Raw genomic sequence first — 24,460 nt, forward strand, 5'->3', positions numbered from 1 at the left:
AATGAATCAGATGGACTTAATAGATATATGTTAGCACATTCTATCCAAAAGTAGCAGAATAAATATTGCTTTCAAGTGCACATAGAACATTTTCCAAGATAAATCATGTGCTAGGCCACAAAACTAGTCTCAATAAATTTAGAAAGACTGAAATCATTATCAAGCATCTTTTCCTATGTTCCCTGGTGGCTCAGACTGTAAAGAATCTGCCTGCAATGCAGGAGACCCCAGTTTCTTCTCTGGGTCAGGAAGATACCCTGGAAAAGAGAATGGCAACCCACTCCAGTACTCTTGCCTGGAGAATTCCATGGAAGAGGAGCCTGCCAAGCTACAGTCCACAGGATCGCAAAGAGTTGGACCTGACTGAGAGACTAGCACTTTCACACTTTTCCTCCCATGACACTATGGGACTAGACATCAACTATGAGAAAAAATTGCAAATAACACAAATACATGCAAGCTAAACAACCAATGGGTCTTGAAAAAATCAAATTGCAAATGAAAACATAAATAAATAAAGTAAAAATAAATAGAGACTAAAATATTAGTCTCTAGACTAATATTAATAGAAAATATTAGAAAATATTAATGAAACTTAGAGCTGGTCCTCTGAAAAGATAAACTAAATCAGTTTAGTTTGATAAACGGGGCTTCCCAGGTGGCGCTAGTGGTAAAGAATATGCCTGTCAATGCGGAAGACGCAAGAGATGAAGGTTTGATCCCTACGTTGGGAAGATCCCCTGGAGAAGGAAATGGCAACCCACTCCAGTATTCTTGCCTGGAAAATCCCAGGGACAGAAGAGCCTGACGGGCTACAGTCCAGGGGGGTCACAAAGAGTCGGACATGACCAAGCAACTAAGCACACATACACAAACAAAACAGAAACAAACAAACATACACACACACACACAAACACACACACACAAAAACAAATTCTATGGGATGCTGCAGAAACAAACAACCAAAAATTCTATGGGACACAGCAGAAGTAGTTCTTAGAAAGAATTATATAGCAATACATGCATGTCTAGGAAACAAGAAACATCTCAAACAACCAACCTAACCTTATACACAAAGGAATGAGAAAAACAAGAACAAACTAAACCCAAAATTAGTACAGGGAAATAAATCATAAAGATCAGAGAGGAAATAAACTAAAAAGAGACTGCAAATCAATAGAAAATATTAATGAAACTTAGAGCTGGTCCTCTGAAAAGATAAACTAAATTGGTAAACGAATAACCAGACACGTCCAATAAAAAAGAAAGAGACAGAGAGGACCTGGGCCCAAATCAAAGCAGGACCTAATTAATTTTAAAGGTTTTTGAACAGCAAAGGAAAGTATGCACAACACGAAAAGACAACCTTCAGAAAAGGAGAAAATAACTGCAAATGAATCAACTGACACAGGATAATGTCCAAAATATGCAAGGAGCTCATGTAGCTCAATATCAGAAAAAACAAACAACCCGATTAAAAAATGGGCTGAAGACCTAAAGAGATCTTTCTTCAAAGACACACAGAGAGCTAACAAACACAGGAAAAGATGCTCGACATCACTCATTATTAGAAAATCAAAACTACAATGAGGTATCACCTCACACCAGGAAGAACGGCTATCATCAAAAAGTCCACAAACAATAAATTCTGCAGAAGATATGGAGAAAAGGGAACCCTTTTACACTGTTGCTGAAAATGTAAACTGATACAGCCACTACGGAAAACAGAACAGAGATTCCTTAAGAAACTAGGATCGGAGAAGGCAAGGGCACCCCACTCCAGTACTCTTGCCTGGAAAATCCCATGGACGGAGGAGCCTGGTAGGCTGCAGACCATGGGGTCGCTAAGAGCCGGGCACGACTGAGCGACTTTACTTTCACTTTTCACTTTCACGCATTGGAGAAGGAAATGGCAACCCAATCCAGTGTTCTTGCCTGGAGAGTCCCAGGGACAGAGGAGCCTGGTGGGCTGCCATCTGTGGGGTAGCACAGAGTCGGACATGACTGAAGTGACTTAGCAGCAGCAGCAGCAAGAAACTAGGACTGAAACTACTATATGACACAGCAATCCCACTACTGGGCATATACCCTGTGAAAATCCATTAATTCAAAGACACATGTACCCCAAGGCTTACAGCCGCACTACTTACAATAGCCAGGATATGGACGCAGCCTAGATGAATGGATAAAGAAGCTGTGGTACATGTATACAATGGAATATTACTCAGCCATAAAAAGGAATGAATTTGACTCAGTTGTATTGAGGTGGATGAACCTAGAGCCTATTTCACATAGTGAAGTAAGTCAGAAAGGGTAAAACAAATATATATTATCACATATATATGGAAACTATAAAAACATTATTGATGAACCTATCTGCAGAGCAGGAATAGAGAAGGAACTGTAGAGAACAAATTTGTGGACATGGAGAGGAAGGTGAGGGAACAAACTGAAAAAGTAACATTGACATATATACACTGCTGCTGCTGCTGCTGCTGCTGCTAAGTTGCTTCAGTTGTGTCTGACTCTGTGCGACCCCATAGACGGCAGCCCACTAGGCTCCTCTGTCCCTGGGATCCTGCAGGCAAGAATACTGGAGTGGGTTGCCATTTCCCTCTCCAATGCATTACTATGTGCAAAACAGATACCTAGTGGGAAGCTGCTATAAACACAGGGAGCTGAGCTTGGTGCTCTGTGACAACCTAGAGGGGTGGGATGGTGGGGGTGAGAGGAGGCTCAGGGAGGGGATATATGTATACATACCACAAATAGCCAAAATCTTGAAAAAGAACAAAACTGAAGGTATCATGAACCCTGATTTCAAACTATACTACAAAGCTATAGGAATCAATACAATACGATACTGGCCAAAAAAAAAACCAGACACATACAGTGTCTGAGAACAGTCTAGAGAGCCCAGAAATGAAAACTTAGATGTTCATTTAATCTCCAACAAAGTATGCAAAATATATACAATGGGGAAGACAGTTTATTCCATAAATGGTGTTAGGAACACTGCACAAATACATACAAAAGAATCAAACTAGACTTTTCACATGATATACAAAAATAAACTCAAAACAGACTAAACAATTAAATGAAAACCTGAAATCATAAAACTCCAAAAAGAAAAGAAGCAGTATGCTCTTTGACAATGATCTTAGCAATATTTGTTTTTCAATCTGTCTCCTCAGGCAAGGGATGAAAAGTAAAAATGAAAAAATGGGACTACATCAAATTAAAAACCTTTTTCCCAATAAAGGAAACCATCAACAAAATGAAATGACCACCTACTGAATGGAAGAAGATATGTGTAAATGATATATCTAATAAGGGGTTCATATTCAAAATATACAAAGAATTCATAAAATTCAAGATCAGAAAAACAACATAGTTAAATTGTGGGCAGAGGACCCTATAAACATTTTTCACAGAAGAATTGGGGATGGCCAACACACACATGAAAAGATGTTCAACATTACTAATCATCAAGGAAATACAAATCTAAACCATAAAAATTTATCACCTCACAACTGTCAGAATGGCTGTCATCAAAAAAAAGCACAAATAAGAAACGTTGGCAAGGATGTGCAGAAAAAGGAATCTTCGTGAACGCTTGGCAGAAATCCAAATTGGTGCAAGCATTATGGAAAATAGTATGGACACAGTTCAAAAAATTAAAAACAGAACTACCATATGATCCAGCAATTCCACTCCTGGATATTTACCAAAGAAAACAAAAACACTAATTCCAAAAGATATATGGTCATACTGAGTGACGTAAGCCAGACAAAGAAAGACAAACATGATATTATTTATGTGAGGAATCTAAAAAAGTGATAGTAATGAACTTATTTTCAAAACAGAAACAGACTCACAGACATAGAAAACAAACTTATGGTTACCAAAGGGTGGGGAAGGGATAAATTAGGAGTTTGGGTCTAAAATATACATACTACTATATATAAAATAGATAACCAACAAGGACCTACTGTATGGCACAGGGAACTATACTCAATATTTTATAATAACCTATAATAGAAGAGACTTTAAAAAAGAAAACATATATGTAATGTAAATATATATGAATATATATGTAAATATAATTGAATCACTTTGCTGTATACCTGAAACTAATACATTATACGTCAAATATATTTCAATAAAAATTGGTTTAAAAAAAAACGGTATATAGACCTATATGTTCATTGTAGCATTATTCACAGCAGCCAAAATACAGAAGCAACCTAAATGCTCATTGATAGATGCATAAATAAAGAAGATGTGAATATTACTGAGCCATGAAAAAAGCAAAATCTTGCCACTTGCTGCTGCATGACAGACCTAGGGAATTATGCTAAGTGAAATAATTCAGACAGAGAAAAACACTGTATAATTTTACTTCTATGGGGAAACTAAAAAGCAAAAGAACTGAACAAACAAAACAGAAACAGGCTTATAGTACAGCGAACAAACTGGTGGTTGCCAGAGCAGAGGACAGTGGGGGATAAGTGAAATAGGGGAAGGAACTTAAAAGGTACAGACTCCCCATTACAACATAAAGAAGTCATAGGGATGAAAGTGCAGCATGGAAATATAATCTATAATAATGTACTATTTTTGTATGATGATAGATGATAACTAGACTTATCATGATGATCATTTTGTAATATACAGAAATATCAAAGCACTGTATTGTGTACCTAGAAATAATAGGCTGCTGCAGGTCAATTATATTTCAAGAACAGACTAATAGACAAAGAGATCATATTTGTGGTTACCAAAAGAAGGGGGGACTGAAAGAAGGTGGTAAGAAGGTACAAACTCCCATCTATAAGATAGATACTAGGGCTGCAAAGTACAACATAATCAATATGTTATACTGTTGTATGTTATATATGAAAACTGTTAAGAGAGTAAATCCTAATCCTCATCACAAGTAAAACATTTTTTTTCTTTTTCTTTTATTTTGCATCTATATGAGATGACAGATCTTCACTAAAATTACTGGACTAATCATTTCCTGAGGTAAGTAACTCAAATCATTATGCTGTACACCTTAAACGTATACAATGCTTTACATCAATTATATTTCAATGAAAATTGAAGAAAAAAGAACAAAAAAATTTTTTAAGTAAAAACTGTACATCTTCTAACTAAAATACCACTGTTCTGCATGGAGCACATGGAGCAGGACAAGCTTTCATCCGGGGACATATCAGTGGTACCAGCTAATCAGAGCATGTGACATCTACCTGGTCACTATAGGCTCCTTATGAACTGAACTACCAGAATTTAAAAAAAAGGGATTAAGCTCACAGCTGACGCGATTGATCCATTTACCAAGAGGAGAGAGGTTTCTACTACACAGTGGCTACAAGGAAGCCTGTCAGATCCAAAGTAATCTTGAGAAGCCTCTTGATGCCTGCATCCGCAACAGTAGAAGTGAACTGAAAACTACAGCAACCATCACAGTACTATATATAAAATAGACAACCAACAAGAACCTTCTGTACAGCACAGGGAACTATACTCAATAATTTGTATAATATGTTGTATTTCTATCTCACCTATAATGGAAAATTATTTCAATTCCTAAAAGATGATGCTGTGAAAGTGCTGCACTCAATATGCCAGCAAATCTGGAAAACTCAGCAGTGGCCACAGGACTGGAAAAGGTCAGATTTCATTCCAATCCCTAAGAAAGGCAATGCCAAAGAATGCTCAAACTACCACACAATTACACTCATCTCACACGCTAGCAAAGTAATACTCAAAATTCTCCAAGCCAGGCTTCAGCAATATGTGACCTGTGAACTTCCAAACATTCAAGTTCGTTTTAGAAAAGGCAGAAGAACCAGAGATCAAATTGCCAACATCCATTGGATCATCAAAAAAGCAAGAGAGTTCCAGAAAAACATCTATTTATGCTTTATTGACTATGCCAAAGCCTTTGACTGTGGGGATCACCACAATCTGCAAAATATTCTTCAAGAGATGGGAATACCAGACCACCTGACCTGCCTCTTGAGAAACCTGTATGCAGGTCAGGAAGCAACAGTTAAACTGGACATGGAACAACAGACTGGTTCCAAATAGGAAAAGGAGTACATCAAGGCATATATTGTCACCCTGCAAAGTTAACTTATATGCAGAATACATCATGAGAAACGCTGGGCTGGATGAAGCACAAGCTGGAATCAAGATTGCCAGGAGAAATGTCAATAACTTCAGATATGCAAATGACACCACCCTTATGGCAGAAAGCAAAGAAGAACTAAGCCTCCTGATGAAAGTAAAGAGGAGAGTGAAAAAGTTGGCTTAAAACTCAACATTCAGAAAACTAAGATCATGGCATCTAGTCCCATCATTTTTAATGGCAAATCGATTGGGAAACAGTGGAAACAGTGAGAGACTTTATTTTTTTGAGCTCCAAACTCACTGCAGATGGTGACTGCAGCCATGAAATTAAAAGATGCTTACTCCCTGGAAGAAAAGATATGACCAACCTAGACAGCATATTAAAAAGCAGAGATATTACTTTGCCAATAAATGTCCATCTAGTCAAGGTTATGGTTTTTCCAGTAATCATGTATGGATTTGAGAGTTGGACTATAAAGAAAGGTGAGGGCTGAAGAATTGATGTTTTTGAACTGTGGTGGTGGAGAAGACTCTTGAGAGTCCCTTGGACTGCAAGGAGATCAAACCAGAGCATCCTTAAGGAAATCAGTCATGAATATTCATTGGAAGGACTGATTTTGAAGCTGAAGCTCCAATACTTTGGCCACCTGATGTGAAGAACTGACTCATTTGAAAACACCATGATGCTGGGAAAGATTGAAGGTGGGAGGAGAAGGGGACAACAGAGGATGAGATGGTTGGATGGCATCACTGACTCAATGGACGTTAGTTTGAATAAACTCCTGGAGCTGGTGATGGACAGAGAAGCCTGGCATGCTGTATTCCATGGGGTTGCAAACAGTCAGACACGACTGAGCGATTGAACTGAACTGAACTGATGCATGTATTATGTATAAAAGGCTTCCCACGTGTCAGTAGTGGTAAGGAACCTGCCTGCGAACGCCGAATTCGTAAGACATGGATTCAATCCCCAGGTCGGGAAGATTCCCTGGATGAGGATATGGCAACCCATTCTAGTATTTTTGCCTAGAGAATCCCATGGATAGAGCAGTCTGGCAGGCTACAGTCCATGTCACACAGAGTCAGACATGACTGATGCAACTTAGCACACAGCATATCTATGTCTAACTGTGCTATATACCTGACTAACACAACGCTGCAAATCAACTATACTTCAATAAAAATGAAAACAAAGAAAAAAAAAGTACAACAACCAGAAAAGGCAGTATGATTGAGGACTTCAACCTTTCATGGATGAAGGTTTGGGTCACTCCAGAACCAGGAGCCACGGAAGTTCCAACTGAGGGCAAGGGGAATACGGAATGAGGAGGTGAAGACAGAAACTATAGATGCTAACTTTATATATATACACACACCAGCTAGCACCTGGTGGCCAACTACAGAAATGAGTACTGTAGTAGCTTTGGCTAGTCTCTCCATGATTGCTACATGTATGTGTCTATTTGTGTAAAATAGTCCTTCTCTTAAAAAAAAAAAAAAACACAGAGGTTTAACTCTCACAAAATCATGGTTGTATTGTTGAAATATCAAATATTTCGATGGAGTTAAGAAGTATAGCACCAGCACAATGTGTTTTGTACATGGTAAAGGTTTGTCTACTCTCTGCTGCTGCTGCTAAGTTGCTTCAGTCATGTCTGACTCTGTGCTGCCCCATAGACGGCAGCCCACCAGGCTCCACCATCCCTGGGATTCTCCAGGCAAGAACACTGGAGAGGGTTGCCATTTCCTTCTCTAATGCATGAAAGTGAAAAGTGAAAGTGAAGTCACTCAGTCCTGTCCAACTCTTTGCAACCCCATGGACTGCAGCCCACCAGGCTCCTCCGTCCATGGGATTTTCCAGGCAAGAGTACTGGAGTGAGGCGCCATTGCCTTCTCCGGCTGTCTCCTTGCTAAGGTGCCTCAACAAAAGCAGCAAAGTCCAGTGTTCATTTTCAAGAGTGAGACCCCCCACCCCACCCCACTGCAACCCAGGCCTCTGCCCAACAGAGGAAGGGAGACTCAAGAAGAGCACCTCCCCTTTCTGCCACTTCCACTGACTCATTATCCTTTGAGAGCAACCCCGATCAATCTCTCAGGGCTTGGCCAGCCCAAGCCTTTTATGATGGCCTTTTCAGTACCATCAGAGGTGAAGTGAAAAGAATGAAAACAAAGAAGTGATTTTCCTCTTGATCTGACTTAAATAACCATGTACGGAAACATGCATGAGGAGGCTTTCTTCACTCTACTCGGGTTCTCTACTAAAAGCTAATGCTAACACTGGTCTTTTTTTTCAAGCTTTCAGTGTTCTTCTGTATTTTTCTCCCTTCGAGAATATCCTTCAAGAGCTGCCAAGTCCTAATGCTTTTATGATTAGTTTTCTCCCAAGATTTTCTGGCCGTATTTCCTATTTGTTAGGGCTGAGCTCTAATAACAGCAGCCTGAGCCTTAATTCTAAACCTCAAGAGTTCTTCCAAAGGTATAACAGCTATTTTTCTCTCCTAAATAATGGAAAGCTGTAAGATTTACATGTAAAGGACTATTTTTTTTTAATTTTTATAATGGACAAATTTAGAATATTTTATAATGGTGACTCTCTCTCCATCCACTGCATTCCTAAGAAAAAAACCCAGGAACAGTGTACAAAGAAAACTGGGGCAGAAAAGTGACTATTTGGCTACTGTTACAAATATTCAAAACAATATCACTGGACACAAGCTAAAAGTCCATCCATAAGAAATTGGAACATAAAGGAGGACATAGGTATTAGAAAACTACACAACCATCAAAATGGTAGTGTGGGAATTTACATTTGGCAACATAAAAAAAGGAAATGTAAAATTTGGTTATAAAAGATTATAATAGGAACCCATTTCTCCAAAAAACAAAAAATGTATATGTCATGTGTAAGTACATACACAGAAATCCAGAAGAAAAACATCAAAATGTTATTTTCTTCTTTATCTTTTTACCTGTTTGTCAATATATCTATATATCAGATATATATATTTACATATTTGAAGTTTTTACAATTATCGCTTTTATAATTTTAAAAATACCACAAAATGTGTTTCATTATACTAAAAAATATGGTTTACCTCTTACCATTTTGTTCTAACAGAGTTGACAAAGCATTTGCAGATGCCTGGAAGACTTCTTTTGATGAAGAGTGCATCAGCATGGACAGCATCACTTCCCTGTGAGCTGGGAACCTTTCACAAATTCAACCACAACATTAATAGTAATCTCTTTAATAATTAACTTAACTATTCACTTACTGTTATCTAATCTAACAACCAATAAGGGCAGATAAACAGTATTTTATGCCACCTCTACTCACAGGAGAGCAGTGTTCTATTTACATTATATTCAAATACGTTATTAATAAAGTAGTATTTCTGTTTCTTCAAAGTAGTTAAGCAGTAGAAGGAAAAAATAGAAGACTCGGTAGATATATAAATAGGTGCTAAGAGTAAAAAGATTAAGAGAGAAAAAGGAGATGATGTAAGCAAGAAAGGAAAAATTAAGAATCATAAAGAAGTAGAGTGAAATTTTTTAATTTAGAGCATAAATATGTTTTAATGATGTATTTATTTTAACAATCTCCTGTTGAGTTTTAAGGGATTAGTATCTATGAATTGAAATTTTTATAAATTGCAGCATGAACCAACCTTATCCTAACTTCTTTAAAAGATTGCTCAAAGCAGATTAGAAGGCTGGTTTAACACATATTTTTCAAAATTTAGTTTCCATTCAAACTAGAGACATTTAAATAAATAGAATCTGTCATTAACTGCCTTCTATTGGCAGTAGATCACTATGGAAATGAGGGCTTCCCTGATAGCTCAGTTGGTATAGAATCTGCCTGCAATGCAGGAAACCCTGGTTCGATTCCTGGGTCAGGAAGACCCTTGGAGAAAGGATAGGCTACCCACTCCAGTATTCTTGAGTTTCCCTTGTGGCTCAGCTGGTGAAGAATCCGCCTGCAATGCAGGAGACCTGGGTTCGATCCCTGGGTTGGGAAGATTCCCTGGAGAAGGGAAAGGCTACCCACTCCAGTATTCTGGCCTTGAGAATTCCACAGACTGTATAGTCCAGGGGGTCACAAAGAGTCGGACACAACTGAGAGACTTCCACTTCACATCACTATGGAAACAGGCTGCCAGAATTTGAGGTGCAGAAAAATACTGTTTAAATTTCCAAGGTAAGTCATTCAAAATTTAAAATTGAGAGGCTATGCAGAGCCAACAGTACAAACATAAGCAGTTGCTCATGGACATGAAACAAATCAGACACACAGAATTCCTGGTTACAATGTGCATCTTTGTCTGGTCTTATGATGTTTAAATGGAGCTCCCATGGAAAGCATTCTCAAGAGCTGACAGTTATACAAATAACCCTCTCAAGAGAAGACAGGTTAACATCACCACATAAAGCAGGGAGTCACTAAAGGAGGCTTCTAATCATATCTAATTACTGATATTGACAACCTCCTGGCCAGTAACCACAATAGAAAAGGTCACAGATGGCTCTGCAATTTCTGTCAGTTGAGAATAATTTGTACTTTTAAATTAATAGCCAGAAAACTTAACGGTTCTTTCTTGATGATTCATAACTTACTGAATGACTCTTGATTCTAAATTTCTCCATAATAACTCTCACACAAAGAGAGTTTTACTAACTATTGAAGACAACGGGCATCAAAATATTATATATCCACAAGTATTTTATGGCAACACTTAATATAAATACCTATATCAAAAATATTTCAAACAATAAAAATTTCAGTGAATTGATTAAAACTATGACTAAAATTTTCTATCGTATAAAATCAAAACTACTGACTGGCCATCTTCATCTCCAATCTTCTCATGTAAACTGTTTTGATACATAAGGAGATTATTCAGGGCCCAACAGGCAGCCTCCTGGATTCGGGAAAGAAAAAAGAAACCAGTCAAAAAATAAACTATTGAACAAAAAATTTTGAAGAACTATAAAATTTATGACAGAGTCTAACCTGCACATGCTTGTTCTTTCTATGCCAAGTTAATGCTTTGTAACAGGCTTCCAGCCAAAACAATTTATCTTCTTCATCATCATCATTCTCCTGATTCTCATTCTTTTCCTCTAAGTCTTGATTTAAGAAAATGGTCTCAGCTTTGGAAAAATGAAAACATATAACTTACATATACTTTCGAGTGATCAACTGTTAAGACCATTATTTTCAAACATTATCAACAGAGCACTGGTTAATTAAAAGACCTCTTTAATATATTACACACTTTATCATATTTATATTCCATGTAGATAAATCAGATGAGGGAGAGGGTACCAAACAAAACTAATAGGCTAGAGAAAGATTAATTAAGAAAATGAACTGCTAATAATAAAGCTAAATCAAGGATGTATTCACTGATATCTGAACTGGGATATTTATCACAACTTTAATTCCCTTGAAAGTATCCTCTATGAGAAAATGTGTTACAGTAGGAAAAGAAAAAGCATTTAAGGGTTCCTTCTCTATGTATAACTTTCTTGTTATAATCTTAACATTCAAGATCAAATGCACCTGAAAGAATTTCCTTGTTAGTAAAGTCACTTACTGAGGAGTGCTAAACAGCTGAGTGCTGCGATTTGTAATACTGCATTCTCTGAATACTGCTGCACAGCTTTCACCACAAACACATGCACCTCATTTAATACCAGGATATTAAAAAAATTACCTAAAAGTTAAGTGACATATTAGCAGAATTCTCATCCATGGAACTTATATTACCTTTAATTATGTAACAGTATTTAAATCAACATCTTTGAGTAGTGATAACTATTCTTAATTACATTAAAACATATTTACTGTAATTAAAATCACTTAATGACTACATAAAGAACTAAAAACATTTCATGCACTCATTCAACTCTTGCTTAGACAACAGAAATGACTGGGCCAAAAAACCCTGTATGTTTGAGTTATATAACTTATGTTGTTTGATTCCGTCTCATGTCGTGTTGCTGTTGTTTATTTGCAAAGTCTTGTCTGACTCTTTTGCGACCCCACGGACAGTAGCCCGCCAGGCTCCTGTCCACGGGATTTCCCACATGATAATACTGGAGCGGGTTGCCATTTCCTTCTCCAGGGGACCTTTCCAACCCAGGGATAGAACCCATGTCTCCTGCATTGGCAGGTGACTTCTTTACCATGGAGCCACCAGGGAAGTCCCCCTCTTGTCATCATCATACAAAAAACCACGAGGCGGAGACTTCCCTGGTGGTCCAGTGGTTGAGAACCTGCCTTGCAGTGTGGGAAAGGGTTTGATTCCAGGTTAGGGAACTAAGGTCGCATATGCCACAGAGCAACTGAACCGGAGCACCACAACTTCTGAGCCCATGTGCCCAACTAGAGTCTATGCACCACATTGAAAAACGCCTCATGATTCAGTGAAGATCCTGTGGGCCACAACTAAGACCCAACCCAGTCAAATAAATAAATATTTTTATACATGGCACTACAATATTCAGTGTACAAAACAGCTTAATTTTCCTGTCTTCTAAAAGATAAGGAAAAAACCTCCTTGTCATTAAATGCTTTTACTATAACTCACTAACAATTATCACATTCCCTTGTAGGAATAAGAATTAAACTTCTAGTTAGCTATATGTGTAATTAGATAATCCCTAAGATACACACCCAGAATTGGAAAAGATCCTATACCATTAAAAGCCTAAAGCCCACACTAAATATTAATCAAAGTTTCAAAATCAAAAAGCAGATTAACTAGTGTAACTCTTCTGTATCAGCATCTTTCTATGTTCATACCTCTTCCACATTCATCCATTAAGCTGACATAATAATCCCCAGTCCTTAGTCTCTACAGTTTCGGAAAGTCATTTCAAAAAAGATTCTGTTCTACTTTTACTTTTACTTATCTAAACTTCAGCGGTCTCACCCTCTTTTCCCTACTATTATTTCTAAGTCACTGCCAACAGCTGCTCTACCACTGACCAACTTTGTGACTCTAAGCAAATACCAGTGGCCTTATCTTATTTTTAGACAATTTAGGTGAAAATACATTATGTTACAAAAGCTGCCATAAAAAGATAAAAAGACAGCTCGACATTTTCAATACATATAACTGACCACCAAAACATTATTAGCCAGAACTATGAATCACTTTTTTTAAAAGACAGAATATACTATGGAAAAAACAGAAAAGGGCAAATCAGGTATTCCACAAAAAAGAAAGCATGAAGAGCAAAGAAATATTTGAAAAGATATTCACCTTCCTTTACAATTTTCATGGCAATACAGATGGTAGTAGCATAAAATAAGAAATAAACCAATGTCCATGGATAGGAGAATGGATAAATAAACAGTGGTATACCTACATAATAGAATACTACATACAACAATGCCACGCTTCCCAGGTGGGTCAATGGTAAAGAATCTGCCTGCCAATTCAGGAGATGCAGGTTTCATCCCTGGGTCAGGAAGATCCCCTGGAGGAGGAAATGGCAACCCACTCCAGTATACTTTCCCATGGACAATCCCATGGACAGAGGAGCCTGACGGGCTATAGTTCATGGGGTCACAGTCAGACACAACTGAGACTGAGCACACACACTGCATGCACATACAGCTATGTGCAAAATACTCATGAGTCTCATAAACACAATTTTTAAAAACTTGCAGAGGACAACATTCAGCCTGATACCATTTTTATTAAGCAATAACAAGCAAACATTAACAATTTTATTTACAGAGATATATAAACACAGTAAAATTTAATTTAGAGCATAAGGTTTATGCTCTGGAGAGTGCTCACCTCTGTAGAGAAACTGGTAGAAGGGCAGAGCCCAGAGTAGCTTTACCAGCACTGCTGCTGCTGCTAAGTCGCTTCAGTCGTGTCCGACTCTGTGTGATCCCAGAGACAGCAGCCCACCAGGCACCCCCGTCCCTGGGATTCTCCAGGCAAGAACACTGGAGTGGGTTGCCATTTCCTTCTCCAATGCATGAAAGTGAAGACTGAAAGTGAAGTCGCTCAGTCGTGTCCAACTCCTAGCGACCCCATGGACTGCAGCCTACCAGACTCCTCCATCTATGGGATTTGCCAGTCAAGAGTACTGGAGTGGGTTGCCATTGCCTTCACTAGTAACATACTAATAGTTAAATTTGATGAGGAGTTTTTTTGCATTGCACTTCATATTTTCTATATATTTATTCTTTTGTATGTAATAAATATTTACATAATAATACTTCAAATATAGCATTAACAATAAGATGAGGCTTCTAATATTGCACACATTTATTTTGCTACTCCTTTTAAAATTCCACCTAAGCATGGCATGACAGTTTGCTACTTTACAATATTTCCATCCAGGGTATGTTCATCGGCTACCTATCCACCAACATGCAACATATGTATGTTATATACACTTACATCATATAGACTGTGATAAAAAATTAACCAAGAGTTGTAACTTACCTAATGTAAGCCTATGGAGCAAGCAGCAACTCACTTCTTGAATTTTTTCACTGATAGGGAATGCTTTCATGGCTTCTACCACAATATTATAACACCTGACATTGCCACTCATGAGGACTTCAACATTACTACCTAAATTTAAAAAAATCATAATTATCAATATGGCAATAATTTTCCCCATTGAAATATGCATACAAACACATCTCATAGAGATTTTAAATTCTTGGCAGTATAATGGCTACAATACCAAATTTAAATGTCATTTTCTGTCAAACAGCTATAAAAATACTGTTGTTCATTGTTAACATAACAGAATTTAGAACTCATCTCTAGGACTAAGGGAAAGTTGCTTTACTCCTGTATCTTGGCTTAAAAACGTAAACAAATAGGCAAATCTGAAAAATGCTTTTATGTAAGTCAAAATATGTAAAGTCCTGGCCACTAGTTTTCAAATAAATGAATTTGGGGCCTGTTTCCTAATGAGGCAGTATTCCATTGGATAATAGATTTTAATTGTTCTTTTTTCTCAAACCAGTAGAAAGAAAAGCAACATTATATCACATAACAGAAGAGCTAGAATCAGCCATGATCTATTCCTATTAATTCTAGAAGGGCAGCAGAATAGCCAGTGTAAAAGCCATAAAACCAAGCCCCCTGAAGGCTCTGCCACAGACAGGGAAAAGAATGGATGAAAGGGAGAGAAGAGACAAAATATTAAAATATATGACTAAGAGATAAACATAAATGAACCACAAGGAAGGAAAGAATTTACTGGAAAAGGCAATTAATCAATAGAGAGAGTATGTGAAACCACGTGGAGAAAATTAATTTATATGTCTCAATGAAACATTTACTATTCTTAAAACAGAAAAAGGTATGCAAAACAATTTTATTTCTTTTTTGGCACAATCAAACTAACTTTTTTTTCCTAAAATTACATTTTTAATGTTCAAATTGTATTTTAAAAAATGCTAAATATGAAAAAAGATGTTGTAATTAAAGAAAATGGCCTCTTAAAACAATTACCTGCTTTTACTCAGAACCGCAGATATGATTTGCTCTAGATTCAAAGGTAGTCTAAAACGCTTGCTTATGTATTTTTAGTTGCCACTTTCTTTGACCTTTTCATTATGAATCAGCCCATTTACAGTGAGGATATGTCAATGTGGGTGGAAAAAAATGAATTTCAAAAGAGCCAGTACAAAACAAATAAATATATAGCCAAGGAAAGGCAAAATGAAAAATATATTCAGTTTGCTGGCAGGAGATGACTCAGAGAAGTTTAAATTCCATTTTCTGGGGGCGGTCCAAACATGGCAGAGGAATAGGATGGGGAGACCACTTTCTCCCCCACAAATTCATTGAAAGATCATTTGAACACTGAGCAAATTCCACAGAACAACTTCTGAACGCTGGTGGAGGACACCAGACACCTGGAAAGGCAGCCCATTCTCTTCAAAAGGAGGTAGGACAAAATATAAAAGATAAAAAGAGAAACAAAAGACTTAGGGACTGCGACCCATCCCAGTGAGGGAGTCGTGAAAGAGGCGAATTTCCCAAAAACCAGGAAACCCTCTAACCGGCAGGTCTGTGAGGAGTTTTGGACTCTCAGAGGGCAACATAACCATGAGGAAAAAAAAAAAAAAAAAACTTTCCAAAACTGAACCAGGAAGAACTAGAAAATCTTAACAGACCCATCACAAGCACGGAAATTGAAACTGTAATCAGAAATCTTCCAGCAAACAGAAGCCCAGGACCAGACGGCTTCACAGATGAATTCTACCAAAAATTTACAGAAGAGCTAACACCTATTCTACTCAAACTCTTCCAGAAAGTTGCAGAGGAAGGTAAACTTCCTAACTCATTCTATGAGGTCACCATCACCCTAATACCAAACCCAGACAAAGATGCCACAAAAAAAAGAAAACTATAGGCCAATATCACTGATGAACATAGATGCAAAAATCCTTAAGAAAATTCTAGCAAACAGAATCCAACATACTAAAAAGATTATATATCATGACCAAGTGGGCTTTATCCCAGGGATGCAAGGATTCTTTAATATATGCAAATCAATCGATGTGATACACCACATTAACAAACTGGAAGATAAAACCATATGATTATCTCAATAGATGCAAAGAAAGCCTTTGACAAAATTCAACATCCATTTATGATAAAAACCCTCAGAAAGCAGGCACAGAAGGAACATACCTCAACATAATAAAAGCTATATATGATAAACCCACAGCAAATATTATCCTCAGTGGTTAAAAATTGAAAGCATTTCCCCTAAAGCCAGGAACAAGACAAGGGTGTCCACTCTCACCACTACTATTCAACATAGTTTTGGAAGTTTTAGCCACAGCAATCAGAGAAGTAAAAGGAATAAAAGGAATCCAGATTGGAAAAGAAGTAAAATTCTCACTGTTTGCAGATGACATGATCCTATACATAGAAAACCCTAGAGACTCTACCAGAAAATTACTAGAGCTAATCAATGAATATAGTAAAGTTGCAGGATATAAAATTAACACACAGAAATCCCTTGCATTCTTATACACTAACAATGAGAAAACAGAAAGAGGAATTAAGGAAACAATTCCATTCACCATTGCAATGAAAAGAATAAAATTCTTAGGAATAAATCTACCTAAAGAAACAAAAGACCTATATATAGAAAACTATAAAACACTGATGAAAGAAATCAAAGATGGCACAAATAGATAGAGAAATATACCATGTTCATGAATTGGAAGAATCAATATAGTGAAAATGAGTACACTACCCAAAGCAATCTATAGATTCAATGCAATTCCTATCAAGCTACCAATGGTATTTTTCAGAGAACTACAACAAATAATTCCACAATTTGTGTGGAAATACAAAAAACCTTGAAAAGCCAAAGCAATCTTGAGAAAGAAGAATGGAACTGGAGGAATCAACCTACCTGACCTCAGACTATACTACAAAGCTATAGTCATCAAGACAGTATGGTACTGGCAGAAAGACAGACACAGATCAATGGAACAAAACAGAAAGCCCAGAGATAAATCCACACACCTATGGACACCTTATCTTTGACAAAGGAGGCAAGAATATACAATGGAGCAAAGACAATCTCTTTAATAAGTGGTGCTGGGAAAACTGGTCAACCACTTGTAAAAGAATGAAACTAGAACACTTTCTAACATCATACACAAAAATAAACTCAAAATGGATGAAAGGTCTAAATGTAAGACCAGAAAGTATAAAACTCCTAGAGGAAAACATAGGCAAAACACTCTGTGACATAAACCACCGCAGGATCCTCTATGACCCACTTCCCTGAATATTGGAAATAAAAGCAAAAAATAAACAAATGGGACCTAATTAAACTTAAAAGCTTTTGCACAACGAAGGAAACTATAAGCAAGGTGAAAAGACAGCCTTCAGAATGGGAGAAAATAATAGCAAGCAAAGCAACTGACAAAGAATTAATCTCAAAAATATACAAGCAGCTCCTGCAGCTCAATTCCAGAAAAATTAATGACCCAATCAAAAAATGGGCCAAAGAACTAAACAGACATTTCTCCAAAGAAGACATACAGATGGCTAACAAACACATGAAAAGATGATCAACATCTCTCATTATCAGAGAAATGCAAATCAAAACCACAATGAGGTACCATCTCATGCTGGTCATAATGGCTACTATCAAAAAGTCTACAAACAATAAATGCTGGAGAGGGTGTGGAGAAAAGGAAACCCTCTCACACTGTTGGTGGGAATACAAACTAGTACAGCCACTATGGAGAACAGCGTGGAGATTCCTTAAAAAACTGGAAATAGAACTATATGACCCAGCAATCCCACTGCTGGGCATACACACTGAGGAACCAAAATTTAAAGAGACACGTGTACCCCAATGTTCATCACAGCACTGTTTACAATAGCCAGGACATGGAAGCAACCTAGATGTTCATCAGCAGACGAATAGATAAGCAAGTTGTGGTACATATACACAATGGAATATTACTAAGCTGTTAAAAAGAATGCATTTGAATCAGTTCTAATGAGGTGGATGAAACTGGAGCCTATTATACAGAGTGAAGTAAGTCAGAAAGAAAAACACCAATACAGTATATTAATGCATATATATGGAATTTAGAAAGATGGTAATGATGACCCTATATGCAAGACAGCAAAAGAGACACCGGTGTAAAGAACAGTCTTTTGGACACTGTGGGAGAGGGAGAGGGTGGGATGATTTGAGAGAATAGCAATGAAACATGTATATCATCATATGTGAAATAGATCGCCAGTCCAGATTTAATGCACGAGACAGGGTGCTCAGGGTTGGTGCACTGAGATGACCCTGAGAGATGGGGTATAGAGGAGGGTAGGAGAGGGATTCAAGATGGGGAACACATGTACTCCTATGGCTGATTCCTGTCAATGTATGGCAAAAAACCACTACAATAGTGTAAATTAATTACCCACTAATTAAAATAAATTAATTTAAAAATAAATAAATAAATTCCATTTTCCATTATTGTTCAGCCCCATCTACTTTTAACAGTTTAACTTTCCATGAATAAGATTTTATAACCATTATTAAGAAAGGGCATTCTTTCACAAAAGTTTTTACTGAAGTCTCATATCTGTAAGATTCCATGTCTGAAATCATACATTTATTACGTGATATATTTACTACGTATATATGAGATACAAAGTATGTAGTAATACTGTCAAAGCTTTAACCACACTTATTATATTACATTATCAGGTACTATTCTACATTTTTAACATTATTTAACTGATTTAATCCTCACAACTTTACACATGTGAAGATGAAATTATTACCAGATAAATGCATGTGTAAATCCTGTACAAGCCCCAATAGGTAATAAACAAAATAAAAAATGCTCAAGTGTACTTATAAAACAGAAGGAATTGAAATCTGAAGTAATAGAAGCATTCACTGGTAGCATACAGAGCAAATTAAATTTTTTGTATTTTTTATTATAAAAGTGGCTAGATTTCAAAGCATCACCAAAATGCTAACCAAGAATTACAAAATAAAGTTCAAACTCCTTCCCGTGACTTTTCAGGCCTTTTAGCATCTGATTATGTCTCCAGCCTCATCCACTAATTCTTATCAAGCCCTTATCTCACCTCCATTAATCAGTGTACAAGCAGATGCTCAGGGCTCTGCATGTGCATTTCACACACACATGCATCCACACACTTATAAATATAGTTTACTGACTACTTTTATCCTCTTGATATTTCTATGCTTTCTTGCTCTAGGATCTTTACGCTTTAAGATGTCCACCCTTGGGTTACTGCCTGCACCTCTACTTCATCTCACACTTTTCTGCACACAAAGCTGTCCTCATCATTCAAGACTCTGCTGAGAGATCTTGCCTCATTCCCTGTTTGTTCTCATAACCCCAGGTACTTCTGCCAACATTTGCCTTATAATACTCTGTAATCTCTTCTGTGCTTGTCTGTATCTTGTACAGTACTATGGGAATAGAAAGGCAAGAAATATTTATATTTTGCTACTATTTCCCCAGCACAAAGCCCAGAGCCAGCAGCAGTACTAAATCAATAAACAAAAATTAATCTGATGAATAAACAAATGAATGGCTTTATCACCTACAGGTTTCCAATATAAACATTTTTGAAACACACTCAGAAAGAACATATATTGTAATTTTCAGGTTCAAGAAAGAAACCATGCATGCAGGCTACTTACAAGGAATTGCTAAGGAATGTAAACAGTGCAGTACATGAAGCACAACTTCCTCTTCATCTTCAAAATTTTTTAACGCACTGAGCAATATCATATAATCTTTATTCTCAACAAATTCAGTCAGTTGCTCCTCTGAAACTAAAAAATGAAAGACCAAATACTGACAGAGCTAAAACATGATTTAAAAGTTTAATTACTCAAAAATATACTATTCATGATAATTCATGATGACAGTATATACAACAGATATAAATTAAAGACTATACTTTAGCAAATATCCCTTCCTAGTAATTTTAAAATAGGAAAACAAGCGATTGAGGTAAAATAATTTTGTTTTGACCCATATCAGTTACTATTAGTTACTCCATGTTTTGAAATGTAGTGACTAGTTCTCAGAAAACCAAAATTATTTACAATTTCATTTGAAAGATTCTAGAGAAAACTAATCTATGACTAATAAAGATGGCCTATTGAAGTGAACATATCACAATACTTAAAAAGGAGTGGTTAGTGGTACACTGTTGAAGGGCAGCTAAGTTAAATGCATCAGTTTAAGAGGGATGAACTTCAGCAAATGACAAGTAATGAGACTTTGAAATACTCTATCTTAATGGTCTTGATTTCATCAGAGAACAACAAATGTCCTCATTAATTTTCATAACTAGTCTTTGGATCAAGCAGTGGGTTTCATTTAGAGTCATTTTATTGGGTGGGAACCTCAAAAACATGTATAAAAATCTGGTTTATCTAGCCTGAGAATAACACTGACATAAATGTTAGAAAATGCAGCACTCTTCATGATCAACATTAGTTTCTGTTGTTCAACTTTATACCAATAATCCATGTAATATAATGTGAAATTGATTGGGTTCTTTTAATAAATGTGGAGTGTCACCAAATCTTCTCATTTTATGGAACAGTTTCCAGAGCACAGTTTTAAATTTTGAAAATTAACTTTACAGGTGTCATTAAGTCCTGGGGAACCTGATACTCTTCAAAACTTCAGAAGTGTTTCTACTCTACATTTATAATCACAGTATTGTTAGCGTTGATCTTTCTATCACAGTAAGATCTTCTTTTCAACATTCCTTGGTGCCTCTTCACAGGTCTTGGATCCCACAACGCTGGAGAGAATTATGTTAACCCTTCTTTCATGAATAATGATGTGCCCTTAAACTACAGCACAGAAGATTACAAACTCTCAAGACAATAACTCCTCAAATTCTATTCTGCCCAATTCTTATCAAAAGCTTAGTTGCCAGATGTAACATTTAGAGAAGATAGCCTGAGAGACATGCACCTCCTCCATTCCTCTCCTCCACCAAGCCCCTTCATCAGAGAGCTGAGGCCCGGCCCAAGCTGTGCTCTTTGATAGACTTTCACTGAAATGACACTGTGTTCCTTACAGAATGTGTGCATTTTATCACCTCATCCAGGGAGACTCAAGGAGGATTTTCTCCAAGTCTCCCATGATTGCTTCTTCTGATTAATGGGTTTACTTTTATTTCTGCCTACTTTTGTTTCTGCCTCTTTCCTTTGCCTGATACAAAGCAAAGAACCAAATTTCTGGTCCATCTCTCTGCAAAGATACAGGATCTGAAGTAAGCAATAAATTTAACCTACCATCATATTTTCCCTTCACCCATTTTCTCATTTATTTTTCCCCTCTAATGTATTATAAATATCTATAAACTATTTGAAGTCTTTTTGGAATAAGGCAGGAAATTAAACAGTATAAGGTGATCTATTCCATTCCTAGAGCTGCCAGAAACTGGAATAGGTAAACTGGTATGGACACAGGGCCCACTGAGGTTCTTCTTATTCTAAACCCCAACCATTGGCTCTCACAATGACACAAAAGGTGCTCTCAAAAAACTTAGTCAACTGAACTATAATGGAGATAACTAGCTGTGTGCCCTCAGGCAGGTTACTCATTTCACTTCTCTGATCCATTTCCTCATCAAGCCAGTGGAAGAACCAAAGGTTCCAACTAACTATAAAATTACATGATTATCTCTGTCATCAATCTCAGTGTTATGTGATAAAATACATATTAGTCTTATTCCTAAGGGAAATTTTGTAAACTTTCTGTTCTTTAGCCAGAGCCTTGAGCAATTTCTAAAATCTCTGGTGATGACTCAACATCATAAACCCAAATTTAACCTGTGCTTGACTTCACAGTTTTACTTTTTTCTTTTTTAACTCCTACACATCTAGTTTACAAACTGAACCTATGCCTTGTTAAGCAATGGAAGAAAGTTTACTACAATTGCATAACTTATAATCCATGAATGAAATTTATTCTGTAAAAAACAAGCAATATTTCTGAATTAACTCCATTACCTATCCTTCACTGACACCTCAAATTTTAATAAATAGTACAGTTTTAAATATCTTATCATGATAATTAATCCTACTTTTCCTACTATAAACCCTTATAAACCCTTTTTTCTTATATAAATATCAAAATAAAGAGTTTGACATTTTTAAATACCTCTCTCAAACAGCACATGTAAAACTTTACATCCAAGTTTCTGGACTTCATCACTGGCTGCAAATGTGCGCATGGCATCGAAGATTAACAAGAAAATATCATTTTCTTCATCCAATATCAGCAAAGTGATTTTACCTATTTTGAAGAGAATAATAAGCTCCAAGTAAATAGCTGCTTTAACATTTTAATGTCTTAATTTTTACATGAGGGCTATGATGGTTTGTGAACTTCTCCTTCTGATGAACCACTTAATTGCCCCAGCTGTTAGCCCTATCAAGATCTATGGTCTTTCTAAATGAGATAAATCCGCAGTACACTCACCTATAACTTTATGATTCCCAATCAATGACCATTACCAAGACCTCTTGCCCCAAACTCCTGAAATATTTCTGCCTCTTAAACAACATTGTCTGAATGCTTCATGGCCACCCCAAACCTCACCTACTCCAATTGCATCTCTTCATCAATGATACCACCTTGGACCCAATAGTTACCAGGGAAGTTTAGGTCATATTCCTTCTTTCATTCTCCCTCTTTCTTCTCATTCTGCCCAATCAAAGAATCAACTCATACTAAGTCCTTCAAGTCCAACCTCTAAATATCTCAAAAATTCCTTTTGAACTAGGCCTCTTCATTTCTATTTTGTTCTGGACCCCACCTCTCACCTAGAATGCAAACACAATTGCTTAACTTCTCTGCTTGGTGCAAACTCCTACCTAACTAGTTGAACCCCTGCACTATATTTCTAAAACACAAATGTGATCTCTAATTCCCTTTTAAGTCTTCTAAGACATTCTCATATTCCTCAGTCTGACAAACTAGACTCGTCACAGATTACCTGTATCTTATCTGCCTCACGTCCCTCCCTGCACTACTGACTCCAAACACACTAAGCTCTCTGCTCATCACAAACACATTTCTTTTGATATAAATTTTTGCATTTGCACTAGCTAAGTGGAATGCCGTTGCCCTTTTCTATACCAAATATAATGCTACCTTAATTCAAGCCATAACATAAACAGCACCTATTCGGTCAATAAAAACTGTAGGTAGTCACAGCACACACGTGTACAGCACATAACACATCAGACATAGGTTGAAACATTGACAGTTCCCTCTAACATCACCACAGCCCCACGAGACAGGTGCAATCTTCATGTCAGAGACGAGAAAACAGCCACAGAAGTGACCCAGTAACTCTGACCAAAGTGAACAAACAAGAGTCAGAGCTGGATTAAAATTTAGGCAGGTCATGGACATGCCCTTAATCCCACAAATAAGCCAAGCTTCTCTCTGTGCTCCTATTGTGGGTGGTTTTCTTCCTATCTCTGTTATGGTACTTTTCTTATTAAACTGAAATTATCTCTTTAAATGCTTTTTATCTCTTTGTTGGGCTGTTCAATTCTGTAGCCACTAATTGCATGAGGCTACTTAAACTCAAATTTAAATTAAGTAAAATTAAATAAAATTAAAATTTAGCTCCTCACATTTCCCATGTTCAACCACCACATATGGCTATGAGCCATGATTTTAAACATGCACAGTATTTCCTTCATTGCAAAAAGTTATATTAGACAATGCTTCTGGACTGTGAATTTCTTCATTGCA

At 36.9% G+C, this 24,460-nt stretch overlaps 1 protein-coding gene across 1 annotated transcript in view; it reads right to left on the reverse strand.

Moving 5' to 3' along the window:
* The window catches only part of LRRK2 (leucine rich repeat kinase 2), a 213,824-nt gene that overhangs the window by 180,227 nt on the left and 9,137 nt on the right, over window positions 1-24,460 (reverse strand). The window contains exons 5-11 of the mRNA XM_052640501.1: window positions 22,853-22,987; window positions 20,362-20,496; window positions 14,619-14,750; window positions 11,742-11,861; window positions 11,156-11,295; window positions 10,984-11,063; window positions 9,244-9,350 (exon numbers count right to left, since the gene is read on the reverse strand). Coding sequence (XP_052496461.1) covers window positions 9,244-9,350; window positions 10,984-11,063; window positions 11,156-11,295; window positions 11,742-11,861; window positions 14,619-14,750; window positions 20,362-20,496; window positions 22,853-22,987 — 849 coding nt within the window. The remainder of the gene's footprint in view (window positions 1-9,243; window positions 9,351-10,983; window positions 11,064-11,155; window positions 11,296-11,741; window positions 11,862-14,618; window positions 14,751-20,361; window positions 20,497-22,852; window positions 22,988-24,460) is intronic.

This window comes from Budorcas taxicolor, chromosome 5, assembly GCF_023091745.1.
Source record: "Budorcas taxicolor isolate Tak-1 chromosome 5, Takin1.1, whole genome shotgun sequence".
NCBI lineage: Eukaryota > Metazoa > Chordata > Mammalia > Artiodactyla > Bovidae > Budorcas > Budorcas taxicolor.